Source organism: Mustela lutreola, chromosome 1 (genome assembly GCF_030435805.1).
Source record: "Mustela lutreola isolate mMusLut2 chromosome 1, mMusLut2.pri, whole genome shotgun sequence".
In the NCBI taxonomy this organism is placed as follows: domain Eukaryota; kingdom Metazoa; phylum Chordata; class Mammalia; order Carnivora; family Mustelidae; genus Mustela; species Mustela lutreola.
The window spans coordinates 65,577,875-65,594,018 of NC_081290.1; the positions used below are offsets into that span (position 1 = coordinate 65,577,875).

Consider the following 16,144-nt stretch of genomic DNA (forward strand, 5'->3'; position numbering starts at 1 on the left):
CTCATGACCAAGTATTCTAACCACACGTCTCAGAGCATGGTTGATAAAACCATCAGCCCTCCTGGCTTTACAGGTGGTGGAGGCAAAGAGTCAACAGACAGAGGCTAGTGTGGGGACGGGGACAGCAGGCGGGCATGATGAATCCTGGCACCGGTGGGGTGCGGATTCCCTAAAGAGCCGGCAAGGGGCTTGTGTGACGTGGCAACTTCTGAGCTGAACTGGGAAGGGAGAGAGGGGCCTCACCTTCGAGGAAGGAGGGCCCATGTGGAAGCTCAAGACTTGCTCCCTTAGGGAACTCAAAGAAAGGTTGCAGAACTGTGGCATACGGGACAGACCCCAAAACCTCATAGGGAGCGGGGTGCTGAGTGGGGAGCCTGGCTGTCAGCTGAGAACAGCCTGCTGGGAGCTGCTGTGTCTGTCCAGGGAGGGGTGAGAGTGGACCCAGTGCGTTCTGTGTGACCATGTGCCCCGGACAACCTGGGATGGGCCAGGTGCATGCTGTGTCCCGGGGCCATTGGGTTAGAGTACCAGCTTCCAGGCTGTGAATGCTTTGGGTGGGAAGGAGCCCATGACCATGTCTGCGGAGCTGGAGAGAGTCCAACGGACAGTGCCATGGAACCAGGACTTCTGGGGGTGGTCCTTGGGAGAGAAGCGCACCCACTTCTGACTTGCATAATGGTGGGGGGGTGTGTACAGTCATGACGTTTACCAAGATGGGCAGACAATATATGTGTGGCCTGCCTTCTGGGGGATACCCAGAAGTTCACAAGAGCCATTGCGTTCACTGGGATGAGACTAGAGGGGGCTATAAGGTCTGTGTCCCCCAGATTCATATGAGGAAGCCCTAACTGTCCCTATGTGATGGGGCCTTGGAGAGGTGATGAGGCCAAGAGGGTGGGGCCCTCACGAGGGGACCATGCCCTTGAAGGGGGAAGAGCTGGATGAAAAGCGTCTGTGTCTGCCAATGAGGACACAGCAAGAGGCAGGCATCTGCAAGACAGCAACAGGCTGTCACTAGAACCCAATCCCCCTGCACCTGGTCTTGGGCTTCCAGATCCCACAACTATAAGAAATCAGTGTTTGTCATTTAAGACACCCACCCAGTTGATGGAATTTTGTTATTGGAATCTGAGCAGATCAGGAAACATTTAATCCCAGGACAGCAGGGGTGACCATGGTGGGGCAGACCAGCAGCACCCTCCCGCATGGGAGACCAACCTGCATTTTCTTCCCTTCCTGAGCCCTGTGCTCCAGCCATAACCAGCTCCGGAAGTTTCCAGAACCTGGGAGGCTAACTGCCACTCAGTGTGTCTGCTCCTGCTGTTCCCTCAGCCTGAATGCCCTTCCCTTCATCGGCCACTAGGAATGCTTCCTCACTGTCAAGACTTTGGTCGGAAAGCCTCCCCTGCCCTGTGGGGTGCTGCTGCTTTCCACAGAAACTCTCCTCATGCGCCATCAGCAGAAGGGGGCCTGTGTGCTGAGAAATGACACACGCGGCAAAGTGGCTTTCACTTTCACGAATTAGGGTACACCGTCCTTTATTTTTCCGGGCTCCCCTGGGAGCTGACGGGACATTGCACTAATGAAAAAACGGGGGTTTCCATTTGCACGGGGCTCAGATTGCTAAAGGGAAGGAAGTGTATCAAGTGCCAGAAACTTGCCTCCCTGGCCGAGCCGGGCTGGTGGGAAGCCGGTGTGCAATGGGGTGTGTGGTGGGGCTGGAGGGATCAGAGTCACGCTGACTCACAGACGGGACGGCCAGGACACACAGAAAGACACAGCTCTGCAGGAGACAGGGGAGCAGACTTGGGTGACACCTTCCCAGTGTTTCGTAAATCTTTCCACCCACATTACAAGCATCCTGTGATAGGCGTTAGCACTTCCCGTGCCTCATCATAGATAGGGACGCCTTTCCGGGGGTAAAGGGGGTGGCTAGCCTTCTGCAGCGGGACCCTGTGCCAACCTCACAGGACAGAAGAGGGTGGCGTCTCCCTCTTCCTTCCCCAGTGGCCAGGTGCCTGTCTCGGGACCGCATAGGCACGCACGAGGCTTCAACCCTGGAGGACTATGTTTCACTGCAGGAAAGACGGGCACGGCAAGGGCTATGTTGGGTATTAGGCTGGGTGCATGGAAATCCTTTATTCTGGGGCTTTGGCCATCAGAAGAGGGCGTTTTCTCTCCAAGACGTGGAGAGTAACAGCGAGGCGGACAGTGGCGGCTACACGTACAGACAGCATCACACGGGCGAGGACGGCCCTTCAGGGCACCTGTGGGACAGGTGAAAAAGAAAGCAACAATAACAACAACAACGACCATGGAAAGAAAACTGGCAAGGAGCCCTAGGGGCTAGGAGCCCACGAAAAAGCAAAAACACACAGATCCGGACAGTGGAGAATAAGGCTGGAGGCATTCCCCTTCCGCAGGCCCGTACAAGGGAACTCTATATATGTCGTCTTATGTTTAAGTAGGCTATGCTCTTTAATAAAATAAAAACTTCTGTGTCACTTTAAAGATATCATTTAGGCATCCAGGGGATGATTCGGAAGAAAAATGCAGTGCATGGAGGGCCCTGGCCGAAGGTACCCTGTCAGGCTGACGTTTGTCCCTAAAAACAGATGCGTCACAAGCGGTTGCAAAAATCGTGCACCCCACGCTTGACTTCATGCAGCCCTGGGCGCTCTGCGGCCCCCTCCCTGGCCTGGTCTGTCTGTGCACAAGGCTGTGCCTCCCCCCGGGTTGGGGGGCTAAGCGAATGGGTGGGGGGCGAGCAGACCCTGGGAGCCAGACGCCCATCTGTCTGTGATTGTGTCAGCGACTGTCATCGACCAACCTCCTGAAATCCCAAGTCCCAGGCACCTCTGTGCCCCCAGGGCCTCGTGCGGGGGGCTAGGGCACTGCACAGGGGTTTGGGAAGGCGGGCTACACCCCGTGTAAATGTCCCTTGATCTCCTGGGACCACTACTTTGCAGCGTCTCCTTGACGCCAAGCAACAGCGGGGAAGGAGCCGTGCAAAGCAAGGCATCTGGGCTCTGAACCAGGGGCAGGAGCATTGCTGGCGGAAACAGAGGTCGCACCGGCTCTGGGACCTCCTCCTGCCCGGCCTCCAGCCCAGCCCTCTCCAGGGGCCCACCGCCCGCCCCCCCCATGGACACAGAGAAGCCAGAGCCAGGTGCAATAGGAGGGGTTTTTGTGGTTCTCGCCAGGCGTCCCGTGCTCTGCCGCCAGGCGTGCACGTGGTCACACACGCTGGTGGCACTCAAAACAGCAGGGCTTTCTTCTTGAGGTCATTCCTCTTCCAGAGGGCCAGGCGGTCAAACTCTTCCATGCTCATCCCAAACACTTCCTGGAAATCCTCGGGCGACAGGTGCCTCTGCAAACCACAGGAAAACCCAGAGGGGAGCAGTGATCAGCTCTGCAACGCGTGCTGCAAGACCAGCTCCGTGCTGCTGGGCTGTCCGCAGGCAGGATCGGCGTCCAGGCGGCCATGCCCCCCCCCATGTGCCCTATGGGGCCATCTAGTTCCCTGTGTTCCCTCTGCATCCCTACTATTCCCACGCTGCAGCGCTGGTCACTGAGCCTAGAGAAAGAGACTTGCTTAGGGGCCCGACCGAACAGGACTCACACAGGGTCCTCCTGTGCACCCCCATTTGCAGAATTACCCCCAGTGGCCACAACACGAAATACCCAGCTGCCTAAGTGGGGTCCGTGCACACAGCGTGGAGCACATTCCATCCACGAGAAGCCGCGAAGGCCTGATGCACAGGGCAACGCGGTTAAGACATGCGACAGGAAGGCCGGGGAAGGAGGCTGAATGCAAAGGGCCCCAGAGTGTGTGGTTCTGTTTCTGCGAAGCTTCAGGAAGGGGCAATCCACAGGGACCAAGACGAAGTGGCTGCCAGGGGCTGGGGATGGACGGGAGTGGGGAGAGACTGCTCGACGGGCAGCATTTCCTTTCAGGGGGATGAAAACATTCCAGAACTTGATTGAGGAGGTGGCTGCACACGGGGTGAATGTGACAGGAATTTTACAATGAAAGTGAACAATTCTTGTCACTCCCACCCATGCGGTTTCCTTGACTTTAAAACAAAACTACTCATCCTAAGGGTTGTGATGGTCCAGAGAGAAACAGAGGTGAAGACATTTGGTGAACTAGGAAAAGCACAGACACCCATGCTGACTGTTCGTGGCTTCACAAAAGTCCCTATATCCGTGCGGTAGGCAGCGGGTTTTAGAGCCGGATGTCGGCGTGATCCGGAGGAGGGAACCCAGGACTGCACTCAGTCTCCTGTGAGTCACCGAAGGGCCTCCTCGTTGAATCAGGGCCCCGAATACTCAGTGCATTCATGTGCACGCACACACGGACACACAGACACACACACAGACACACAGACACACAGACACACACACACACACACACACACACACACACATACACAGAGACACTCAGCACACACACTGACACAGAGACTCACAGATACACACAGAGACACAGACACACGGACACAGAGATATGTGGACACAGAGATACGTGGACACACAGACACACACACAGAGACACATGGACACATGAACACACAGGTACGTGGACACACATACAGACACAGAGAGACCCCCAAGCACACACACAGACACACATAGACACAGAGATGCATAGATACACACACACAGACACAGAACACACATACACACAGAGATACATAGACACACACAGAAACACACGCACACACACACACACACAAACACCCCAATCCAGCGAGACTCTGCCGGAAAGGGGCTGGCTGCCCACTGCTCTCTTGAGCTTGAGCACAGGGAGAGATCCTGGCGTGCCGCAGAAATGAACTGTCCACATGGCACGGACACCAGCATGCCATGGGGCTCACAGCCAGTCCATGGAGACACGGAATTGTCATCAGACAACAGCACCCCACTTCTAGGTACCAAATCACAACCTTCCCCATCACTGTGGGGCAACCGCAATGTGAAGAGGACAGGACAAGAGCCAAACTATGTCCCCTGCTCTCAGCACCGACCAGTGGCCTGGCTGGGACAGGATCCCAGGCCCCTGGGGGAGCAGACAGCCGTGCAAGGGATCCAGGGATTGTCCAGAGCCCGAAGCTGGCGTCGGGGGAGGGCGTCTCACTTTCTCCATGCTGTCCTCAGTGGATGACCCAAGAGATGCCCCCAGGTGGCCCTGCTGAGTAGGCGGGGACCTCCAGGCTGAGCCATTTGAGGAGGTCGTCAGGTTGGGGATACGCAGGAGGGGGATGAGCGGGAGGCATGGCACCCCAGCAGTGGGAGGACAGTGCCGAGGGGGGACTGTGTGCTCAAGCCTAGGGGCCCACCCCACCCAGGACAAGGGGGACTGTGGCAGCTGGGAGACGTCCTGGGGGAGCCGGGGGAGGCAGAGAGCCCTGTCCCTGCAGGTCCCACGCAGCTCACCTGCACCCTTGGCACCAAGCTGGCCTGGGAAGTGCATCGGAAAGAGCCCAGGTCCAGTGGCCACGGAAAGGCACACCCTCAGGACCTGTACTCTGGGGACATGTGATGGAGCAGTGGCAGGAGAGAGTCGGGCAGACCGGAGGGCCAGAGGAGCTGGTATGGTGCATGCCCAGTGCCTGAACACAAGCGGGCTACTGGGGGCGGCTGGTCTGTCCTCGGGCAGGAGGCCCGACCCAGCCCTGAAAATATTCAAGGCTGGCTCCCGCCTTTTGGGCTCCCTGTGGGGGCCCGGGGTGCGATGTGTACTTAATCTTGATGATGCAGTCCCACATTCCTGCTGCCCCCAGGAGCCTACGGCGAGCAGGGAAGACAGGGTGGGCTTAGGAGAAAGAGGGGAGCTCGCCCTGATGCGTCTCCCCTGCCACCTAGGTGAGAAGCAGCTGAGGCATTCGAGATAAACTTGCTCAGGGTCATGGGGCTTGAAACTGGGGTTGGTGTGAGAAGGAGGCCTGGGGGCTCTGGGACTTTGTGGTGAGGGTACAATCAGGAGAGGCTTCCTGGAGGAGCCGCCATCCACGGCCAGGTCTGAGCAGTGAGCCGGAGGGGCTGACATTCGAAAGGTGGAAGAGCACATGAAGACCCAGATGTGCTTCTTCCCATTTTCTAGAATCGTAACCCAAGTCAGGTCACAAGGCGCAGCTGGACCAGAATGGAGCCAGGACCGGAGTCCCAGGGGGCCTGTCTCCTGGGCGGGAGGTCCCTGCATGACACTTGCCCGGAGGGGTCGTATGTCAGCAGACCCCCAGAAAAGCACGTAGGGCCCCTGCCACCTTGCAGAAGTGGTCTCCTGAGTCTACTCAGGAGCGTAGTATCTTCCTTCACCCCGTACCTCATGGCAGGTAGGACAGGTGGGGCACAGCTCACCCCAGGGGCGGAAGCCAGCTTTCTGGCCCCAGGCCAACTCCCCTGGCCCTAGCTCCCCAGGAGGAGGGGCAGCCCAACCCCCAGGCGCTTGCCAAAGTCAGGCATGGCCAAGCTCCTTTCTGAGCGAGTAGGGAGGAAGCCCAGGGTGGGACACCTTTGTAGAGGGGTGGCTTGGCTTCATTCTGACACAGCCTCATTCCTGGAGTGCCCTGGGCTCCCCAAGAAGTGCCCCTGGGGAGACCATTTCTGCAACGTGGCATACTCACATATGTGCTCACTGCTCAGACCTGGCCATGGACCGCGGCTCCTCCAGGAAGCCTCTCCTGATTGTACCCTCGCCACAAGCTCCCCACACCTCGTTCTCACACTAGCCCCAGTTTCAAGCTGCCACTGCGATGTCACTGAGGGCAGAGTTAGGGAGTTGGGTCCCAGTGAGGGCTGTGGGATGATCCAGGAGGGCCCTGTTAATGGGATACCTGTGACCCAGAAGCCTCATTGCCTTATAAAGCATTAATGATCTTTCTGCCAGTCTCTTGGGACTAGAAGGGGGTTTTCTGAGGGAAACGAACCTCTGACTTCACTCTGATCTGGTGCCCTTGGTGGAGGCTCCCCGAACATGTGAGTCATAAGGACCAACCACCTGCCCGCTGCAGGAGCTCATCCGAGGAGACCTCCGACGCGCATACATCTTCCCACAGAGAGAAAAGCCATGAGTGGTCGGTGTGCGAGGCACAGGCCACTCCCATAGTTACCTCCTTTCTGCAAGGCTGCAGACCTAGCTGTAGGCAGGAGATGCTTCGGTGTCACAGAGCCTGCAAAGGGCACGTTGGAACTCCGCCTGGGGGCCCAGAGCACTGTGCTCCCAGACCACTGTGCTCCCAGACCACTGTGCGGCTCAGCCCGGCAGTTGCCCAGAGCTTCCTATGGAATGAGGGCCCAACTCAGGCCTGCCTGAGCTATCCTGAAGCCTGGCCATCTAAGCTATCCCTTTGGTGGCAGAAATCCCCAGCTTTTTCTGGGTAACATGGGTGAAGCAGCCCATCCCGGTAGAAACACATCTCTCATACAGTCTTGGTGTCCAGTGTCAGGGAGCTCCGTGGACACCATGAGGCCCACGCCAGCACCCCGGTGTAGGAGGCAAACTGCACAATTCTCCTGCACTGACCGAGGACGGTGAGTCAGGCTGAGCTGAAAGCCTTCACTGCACCTGCTGCCATGCTCACATCCTGAGATTCTCCTCCTTTTATTGCCCCAGGAAACCCTGGCTCAGAGAGGGCATGGGCCTTGCCCAAGGTCACACAGCCAGGAAGCTGTAGGTCTGGACCAGGGAGCTTAGAGGGGGCCCAGTGGCCAGAGCCCCCCCCTCGGGGCCATGCCCCCTCTGCCCCACGCTGTGACCAGTCTGCCCTCCTGTGGCCTTCACCCCGCCGGGCACTTCCAGCAGCCCCTCACTTCTCTAAGCTCAGTGGTTCTCCTGGGAGGGGCCCGGCTGACCCTCAGCCGTTCCTTCTGCCCATCCCATGAGGCAAGGCCAGCCCATGCACCCATGTCGGCAGCCCGGGGCTGGGGTAGGGGGCTCAGGCCGCAGGTTTGCTCAGCCTGCCTCTCCTGGGCCAGCGAGGGGCCGCTTTTCACAGGAGGACCGAGCTCATCCCCGTCATCACAACAACGGCCCCCGCTATCTATGAAGCTTGGCCTGTCTGGGGAGTGCTGCGAATGCTCCACTTACTGTCCCGTGAGCCCTCCCAGAGCCCATGCGGCAGGGAGGGGACGCAGGCCACGCCAGGTGGAGTGACATGCTGTCCAGTGGTTTGAGGCCCTGCACCACGAGGCCCTGCACACCAGGTGTCCTTGCCCACCTCTCCCACTGCCACTCTGCTCCAAGGGGGCTCTAGACCATGTCAGGATCTTTGCCACCCCAAGGCCTGCAGTGCTTTCTCTCCCTTAGCACAACGGCTCCTTCTTATCCTACATGACCCAGCTCAAATGTCGCTTCTCCAGGGAGCCTTCCCGTGTTGCCCTAGCCAATCAGGCCCCTGCTGACCTGGTTACTGATGACCTCATCCGGCTCCCAGCTCCACGAGGGTGGGCATGGGCCTGCCCCTTTAGCCCAGTCTCCCTCCCTCCCTCCTCCAGGGACGATCTGGGTTGGTCACGTGTATCCCTGAATCCAAATGTCTGTTCCCCCTATCCCTGTCCTACTGTCTCCCAACCTCCTCCCCTCTCCACGGGGTCTGCGTACCCCACTCTCCCCTGTGGTTCCCTCTTCGCTCACCATCCTCCACCCTTGCAAGCTCTGCCCCTCGGCCTGGCCTGGGAGCACTGCTCAGCCTCGGACCTGGGAGCCCCCAAGATGCCAGATTCTGGTGCAGCCCACGCCCATGCGCTGGGCACGCTCTCGCTCTCAGCGGCTGCCATCAGTCTATCAGGTTCTCACTAGACCAGTTGGATGAGTTTAAACAAAGGACACATTCTTAACTGCAGGGTCCTTCCTTTCCAGTCGCATTCTGACTTGGGTTCTTACTGCTGGGGCAAACTCAGGAGTGCATTCAGCCTCAAGGTCTGGTGGGGGCAGTCCGGAAGCCACAGACTCCCTGCTGACTTGAGCACTTGCAAACCCTGGAGAGAAGATGGCGAGTCTGGAGGGTCCTCCAGGGACTCCCTGGGTCAGCCCCCAGGCCCCGGCTGGACTAGAAGCCCCTTTTGTTCCCATTCTCTCGGTGGCTTCCCTGGATAACTACCCTTTCTGTCCCAGCCTCGCCAGGCATGGTGCCTGGCTCTTTGGCCAAACCCTAATCTTGGGGCTGCTAGGAAGACATTCTGTAGATGTGGTTCATGTTAGTAAAGTTTAGCCTCAGTAACAGGGACAGGGCGGGGGGCTCATCCCATCTGCTGGAGGCCTTGAGAGCAAAACCTGCCTGCTTCCCGGGAAAGAAATTCTGCTTCGAAGTGTCAGCTCGGGCCTGGGTCTCCAGCACATCAGCCTGCCCTACAGATTTCAGACCTGCCTGCCCCCATGACTACTCAAGCCAGTTTCTGAAAATAAACGGCCATGCTCGTGTCTGCGTGCTCCCCTCTTTATCTCCCACTGGCTCTGTCTCTCTGGAGGACTTGGCTGATACAGCGTTCTACCTACACAGCAGAATGTCCCTCAGTGAGGACTGAGGAGCAGGGCACACCCGCCAGGACATCCTGATGCTAAGTGTGCCCTTTCTTCCCCGGGATGCCATCCTCGTGCAACAAGACACTGGTGTATGAACAGAACAGTGATGTCTTCTGGCAAATGCTGGGCAGAGATGTGCAGGGAGTGGCCCCAGGATATCTGATTCTGCCCAGGGACAGTCAAGGCTCCTGGAAGCTCTTAGAAGCAAATCCTCAGAGGGTAACTTCCAAATGCAGGAAGGATGTGAGAGCCTCCAATGCATGAGGTCTTCAGGTCAGCCCTTGGGACAGGAGCCAGGGTCCAGAACCTCTAGGACAGAGAGCCCTGGATCTCAGGAATGGCACTCAGCCGGGCCCCTGATGGGTCTCCTGGGAAGCCTGCCTGCCTATCGGGGTTACATGGTTCCTCTGACCACACGTCCCTGGAACCATACTTCCTGAGCTGCGGAGGACAGCCATTCTTCCCCCAAATGGCACCAATATCTCAGAATACCTACGGGCTCTGTGCTACGGGCTCCTATTAGGCCCCTTTCATTTTGCAAGGCTAAGCATCCTGAATTCCCCCAGCGAAGCCCCATCGTGTCTGTGATTGTTAGGGTCCCGGCACATCCCACTCCATCCAGGGACCACCAGCACAGCCACCACCCCATGCCAACACCCTGGAGTGACTCTAAATGTGTCCCTGCCCCTCGCCACACTGCACGCTCCATGACTCAGTCCTGCCACCTTGACGTCCCAAATAGTGCCCAAAACCCAAATCCACCCACTGTGCGCCTCGGCACTGCCACCACACTGTCCAAGATGCCCGCATCTCTTGCCTGGATGACTCCATTGCTTCCCAGTGTCCCTGCACCTACAGGGCCAGTCTGGGCTTCACGGTGCAGCCTGGCTGCTGTTTTGAATTACAAATCTGATCAGGAAGTCCCTCAAATTAAAAGCCATTGTCCTTAAGACTAAAATCCAAACTGCTTAACGTGGCCCGAGCCTGGCAAGACCTGGGCCCATTCTTACCTTCACCCTGCTCAAGTACAGACACCTTAGCCTCCTAAAGTTCTTCCTCAAAGAGCTCCTGTGGCTTCCTGCCCCAGGGTCTTTGCACATACTGGCTGCTCTTCCTGGAATTTTCTTTCTGTGGGCCTCCCTCACCTTAAACACATGCATATATGGACACACACACACACACACACACACACACCCCAACACATTTCCTTTTACCCAGTTACTTCCTTTTTCCCAGTTAACTTTTACCCACTGTTGATGGCCCATGTTCCTCCCCTTTAGAACCCTTATCACATACTCATTTGGGTTATCAGTTGGTTGATTCTGCCTCCTGCATCAGACTGAGTCTGGGAAGGCAGAGCTCAGGCCTGTGTCTGCTCATCACACATCCCAGGACCCAGCTCAGGGCCTGAAACATAGTCATCAAATGAAGGAGAGAGTCAGCTAAGCATTCTGGGAGCAAGAGTCAAGAACGTGACTGAGCCTGCTTCTCCCTCTCCCTCTGCTGCTTCCCTTGCTTGTGCTCACGCTGCTCCCCCCAATAAATGAATAAATAAAATCTTTTTTAAAAAGCTGATATCAGGGGGCACCTGGGTGGCTCAGTGGGCTAAGGCCTCTGCCTTTGGCTCAGGTCATAGTCCCAGGGTCCTGGGATGGAGCCCTGCATCGGGCTCTCTGCTCCGCGGAGAGCCTGCTTCCTCCTTTCTCTCTCGGTCTGCCTCTCTGCCTACTTGTGATCTCTCTCTGTCAAATGAATAAATAAAATCTTAAAAGAAAAAAGCTGATATCAAATTCCATAAACAGTATGAAGCTACTCATCAAAAATGGAATTCAGCAATTTTGGGTATTTGTGCCAAAAGAGATCAGAATCATGTCCACCAGCGTGGGGCCAACAGGAGTTATAACTTGGTGGGGGAATTCCGTGTGATGTTTGCCTTCTTCTTTGCATTTTTCTGGAGTTCTACAAGAGTTATAAAATGTTTTTATATTAAAAATAAAGCTCTCTCCCCTGAAATAAAAACATCAGGGGCCCTCCTGTCCTGCTGGGATACAGCCCCTCCTAGACCATTCCTGGCTCACCTCCCAGCTCCAGCCCAGAAGAATGTGGGACGTTCCCCACCGCTGGAAACATTTCCAGCTTGCCTTCCGGTTTGGCGGGGATGACAGGAGAGTGAATACAGAGACGCACCCTTGGGTGTGTTCTTGGAGAATGCATGATTAAACCCATGACCCTGTCCTCCGAGTTTGCTCAAAGGAAGTATTTAGAGGCACTAACCACTATTTTGCACCTTTTATCTGATATTTAGCAAAAAGAAAAGGGGGTGTCATTTAAAGGGCAACCTAGTCCCTAGAGGGAAACGGCTAGTCCTAACGAGCTCCTGGCCCCAGGCCCCAGGAACCCCGGGCATCTTGTTCTAGGCTCAGCTCTCTCCATGAGGCAACCAGCCCACAGGGCTTGGCCCTTCAAGGAACAAAAACACACAGCAAACAGGCACCCTCCAGGCTGGGGACATGACCACACGACTAACAAGGACTCCACTGAGCAGGAGGCAAAGAGCATGTCCGCTGCGGAGCAAGTGGGGATTCTCATATCTGAACCCCATACTGAGGCCTCCCAGAACCCCGTCTCCCCCACAGCAGGCACCCCGAAGATTCCCCTAAGGAATCTGATCCCAAGGCAGGACCGAGCCAGCCCTGGGGGGACCGCTCAACCCTATGAGCTGGTTAGGCCCTTTTTGCTTGAGTCACTTTGGGTCACTTGCAACAGGAAAGTTCCACATGGATGTATCTCTGCCCAAGGCTACAGCCACACCAGCATCCCTAGACCCTCTCCCACCACCGTTACTCCCACTGAGGGCTGCTGTTCCCGGCTGTGAGTGACGACCCCAGAGACCCCCTCTGTAGAAGCTGTATGTTCATCTGGAGGCGCACACATCAAGGTCAGATAGTGTGGGGAAATCGGTGGCTGACCAGCATCACTGTGAGGCTTCCTTCCTGCCTGGGGACAACCTGCAGGTGCCCCCCCCCCCACACCCACTCCTTGAAGCCTTTACTTGTGGGTCCCTTGGCCTGGAAAGCCCCTTCCCTGCTCTCCCTTCTTTGCTGGTGAGAGTCCTATCCCTCCTTCAAAGGCCAGCCCTGTATTTCTTCCTGAGCAGCGGACGTGCCTCCCTCCCTCTACCCCAGTGCTCCCTGCCGGGGCTGCCAGCCATCCCCTCTTAGGTGGCAGTCCCATACAGATGCGCCTGGCCTCCCGACTTTTCCTGGCAGCCCTTCCCGCTCTGGCTGGGCGCCCCTCCTACGATTCCCTCCCAGAAGGGCGGTCTGGCGACTCCCGCCCTGGCTGGACACACACTTGGCCTCAGATGTTCCCTGAGCCTCCCGGGGGGCCCAGCCCTGGGGCACAGATGGGGGCAGGGCCAGCCCTGGGTCCCCAGGAGACTCCAGACCCCACACTGCCCAGCAAAATGGTGGCTGACAGGGCTCGGGAGGGGAGATCCCGTGCAGGGACAGTGATTATCCGACAGGACGACAATGGGGGGACTGAGTCCTGCAGGTCGGCCCACGGGACCATGGCTCATTGCAAGTCCTTTCAGTCAACAAATATCATCCCAATATCTCCTCTGAGCTGACACCCTCTGGGCCTTCAAAGCCTCTACTTAAAGATGAGCTTATTATTCTCGCTTGGTATGAACGTGGCCAAACGAGAGGCCAAAGATCGTGACCATCTTCTCAGTGTCAGTTCCCAGGGGAAAAACCAGCACCACCAACTCGGCATTGTCACGAAGCCTTTCTTGGCCAGAAGCACGCAGTTAGAGCCCTTGGAAAGCCGTCTGTGTTGGGGCATACTCCTTAGTTCTCAGGCCCTTGAAACAGCTTGGGGCGTTGGCTCCGAGCCCACTGTGGGCCTCATGCTGCCCCCACCGTGGGAGCACTGGGGGTGCTCAGCGCTGATGCTGGGGACAGATGCGTGCAGAGGACCCCCCCCCCAGGCCTGAATGTGTGCCCCCCACCCCTGGAGATGCCCTCCTACCTCCAGCCGGGTCCGGTCCACGTCCTTGGGCAGTTTGACACGAATTCGGTTGGTGACAATGAGGGCATCATAAGGATAGATCTGTGGGGAGAGGAAGCTGCAGGTTCACCCCAGGAAGCAGGCGTGGGCCGGGACCAAAAGGCGGAGCCAAAGGCCAACAGAGAAAGTACATACTTGGGCCGGCATCAGACACACACATTTCATAGGAAACCACAACAAAAGGAACTTTTAACCTGGGCAGCTGTGTGGAGGCGGGAAGAGGTCGGCGTGGCAGCGGGCGGCCCCTCTTACCTTGTATTCTGTAAGAGACAGAGCAGAAGCCACGCGTGGCTGTTTAGAAAGTGCGGGAACGCGGTCCAGCGGCAGAAGCAGTCCCGTCCTGGGGACACCACCCTCCTCCACCCCCTGCACTGGGTCGCTAGTCCTCGGGGGGCAGATTCTGTGGAAGGAACTGGGGAGCAGGAGGCATGGTCAGGAGGCTGGAGGCCAGACTGGGAGCCGGGTGCAGCACCATGTTCCTCGGGCACGATACTGTCTTCCTGGATTCCGGGCCGCCCTGAGAACGCGGACTGCCTCGGTTTACCCACCTGAGGAGCCGACCTTGCAGGGTGGTTTGGGGGGCATTGCGGCATTGTAGAAATGGACAGTCACGCAGGGTCTGACCCCTTGGCCTGTTACTCTCTTACCTTCTTGACCCTGTAGCTCCTCCTTTATATTCCTGAGTCCCCCACGCTTGCTTTTTAAAAGGTTTTTCTGCCAGACTAAAATTGCCATGTCAGAAAACAGACTTGTATGGATCAGAGGGCCTCTGATCCATACAAGGCATGTAGAACCCATGTAGAAAGCAGACCCCTAGGACTTGGTCCGCAAGCTGGTCTTGGGAGGGGGACCCTGACAAGGGGCCTTGGTGACATGGGCCGGTCCCCAAATTTCCCAGCGGGCCCCACACAACACCCAGACGTGCCAGCTCTGAGCCACATGCAGGGGGCTGGCTGCGAGCCCCCGGCGTGAGCCAGCAGCCCACGAGTGCACGCTCCCGCCATGCGGGGGTGACAGGGGCGAGTGAGCACCCCACCCAGGAGGGGCTCAGAACCAGCAAAGCCCAGTCAGGCTCCTGCCAGGCAGCCGGGGTCACACCAGGAGCACCAGCTTCTGGCAAGCAACCTTCCTGCTTCGAAGCCTGGGAGCCCCACGCAGCCGGGAGGAGTGGGAGGCAGTCTGGGACCTGAATTCATTTGACTCAGACCCCAGAGGCATTCTGTTGTGATGCTTCCCCCCACTTTTGCCACAGAATGTAATGGTGGGTGATGGGGTTGGCCTCAGTCCTGGTACAGGACGGCGATTCTGACACACAGCTCTCTCCCCGGGTGACCGGAGTGACCAACGGATCGGGACAGGGTCAGCTGTCCTCAAGGATGAGGAGGAGGGAAGGGAGCACATCATGTAACATAAAAATGGAAGTAACCAGGTCCCCAAGGGGTAACGAGTACCCCCATTTCCCCCCACTGCGCGACGTTCAGAGCCTTTGCCATGTGGTCCCAGAGGGGCCCATCTCAGAATTGTGGGAATGTGTAAGAGACCCCTGCCCAGCCAGAGACCCATGGGGGTCCCCGCATCTTGTACCTCGCGTGCCCCAGCTGGCATCCAGGTCTGCTCCACCAGGGGCCAGATTGGCATTCTGGAAGAGAAAGAGAGAAGGCGGCAGGAGGCAGGTTGCTGGGGCGGGGGGTTGTGCCTTGGTGCTGCCCGGCCTGGGTGGGAGGACGGTGGGCTCCCCAGAGTCCCTGGTGCCCCGGCTCTGGATGGGCCATGCTGAGACACCCTTGGCGGGTTTGCTCGCACGCCTCCCCCTTGCCTTCCAGACCAGCACAGACCCTGCCTGGCCCAGCTCTTCTGCCCGCCTTCCAAGCCTCCTCCCTGCGCCCCACGGCCCCCTAGGGGTGCAGCCTAGCCTGCTGTGGAGGCCAGCCCACAGGGGCCTCTGCTCCCCTCCAGACCCCGTGGTCCCCAGGCATCTAGGAGGGCCGGTCCGTACAGCTCCCAGACAGTGCTCTGTGCTCCCTAGCGGCCGTGACAGAGGATGGCTCTCGGGTGGGGACATGCCGAAGGAACACAGGCCACCGTCTCAGGTGTCTGCCTCCCTCGTTCACGGCAGTCGTCAGCAGACTGCCATTTCCATGCAACTCCACCACCCAGGTCGGAAAGTCTCTTAACTCCCGCTAGCCTGGGAAAAATCACCCCACCACCACTAAGCGGGGGGGGGGGGGTCTGGGCCCCCAAAGCAAATGCTGAGCCCCTGTATCTCTACCCCCAACTCCTGTGTCTGGCACGATAGCACGAGTCCAGCTCTGTTACGGCCCCCGGTCCACAGAGCCGCTGGAAGAACATGGCTCCTACAGGCCGAGCACCTGCTCTGGGGTCTGACATGGGCCCTGGGATTCCGTGCGGGGTGGGGGTGGGGGCTGGGGCTTCAAGGGAGCCCTGCAGTCCCAGGGCTGGGTCACGTCTCACCCTGTACAGGGCGACTGGAAAAACACGGTCAGCACTAGTTCCGGAAGCACAAGAGTGACCTGCAAGGAGCAGGTG

At 57.9% G+C, this 16,144-nt stretch overlaps 1 protein-coding gene across 2 annotated transcripts in view; it reads right to left on the reverse strand.

Moving 5' to 3' along the window:
• Positions 1-1,521: 1,521 nt before the first annotated feature.
• Positions 1,522-16,144, reverse strand: part of ABLIM2 (actin binding LIM protein family member 2) — a 133,141-nt gene continuing 118,518 nt past the window's right edge. For both annotated transcript variants that reach the window (XM_059166089.1, XM_059166081.1), the window contains exons 19-22: positions 15,182-15,236; positions 13,850-14,009; positions 13,559-13,639; positions 1,522-3,370 (exon numbers count right to left, since the gene is read on the reverse strand). In XM_059166089.1, coding sequence (XP_059022072.1) covers positions 3,257-3,370; positions 13,559-13,639; positions 13,850-14,009; positions 15,182-15,236 — 410 coding nt within the window. In that variant the 3' untranslated portion in view covers positions 1,522-3,256. The remainder of the gene's footprint in view (positions 3,371-13,558; positions 13,640-13,849; positions 14,010-15,181; positions 15,237-16,144) is intronic.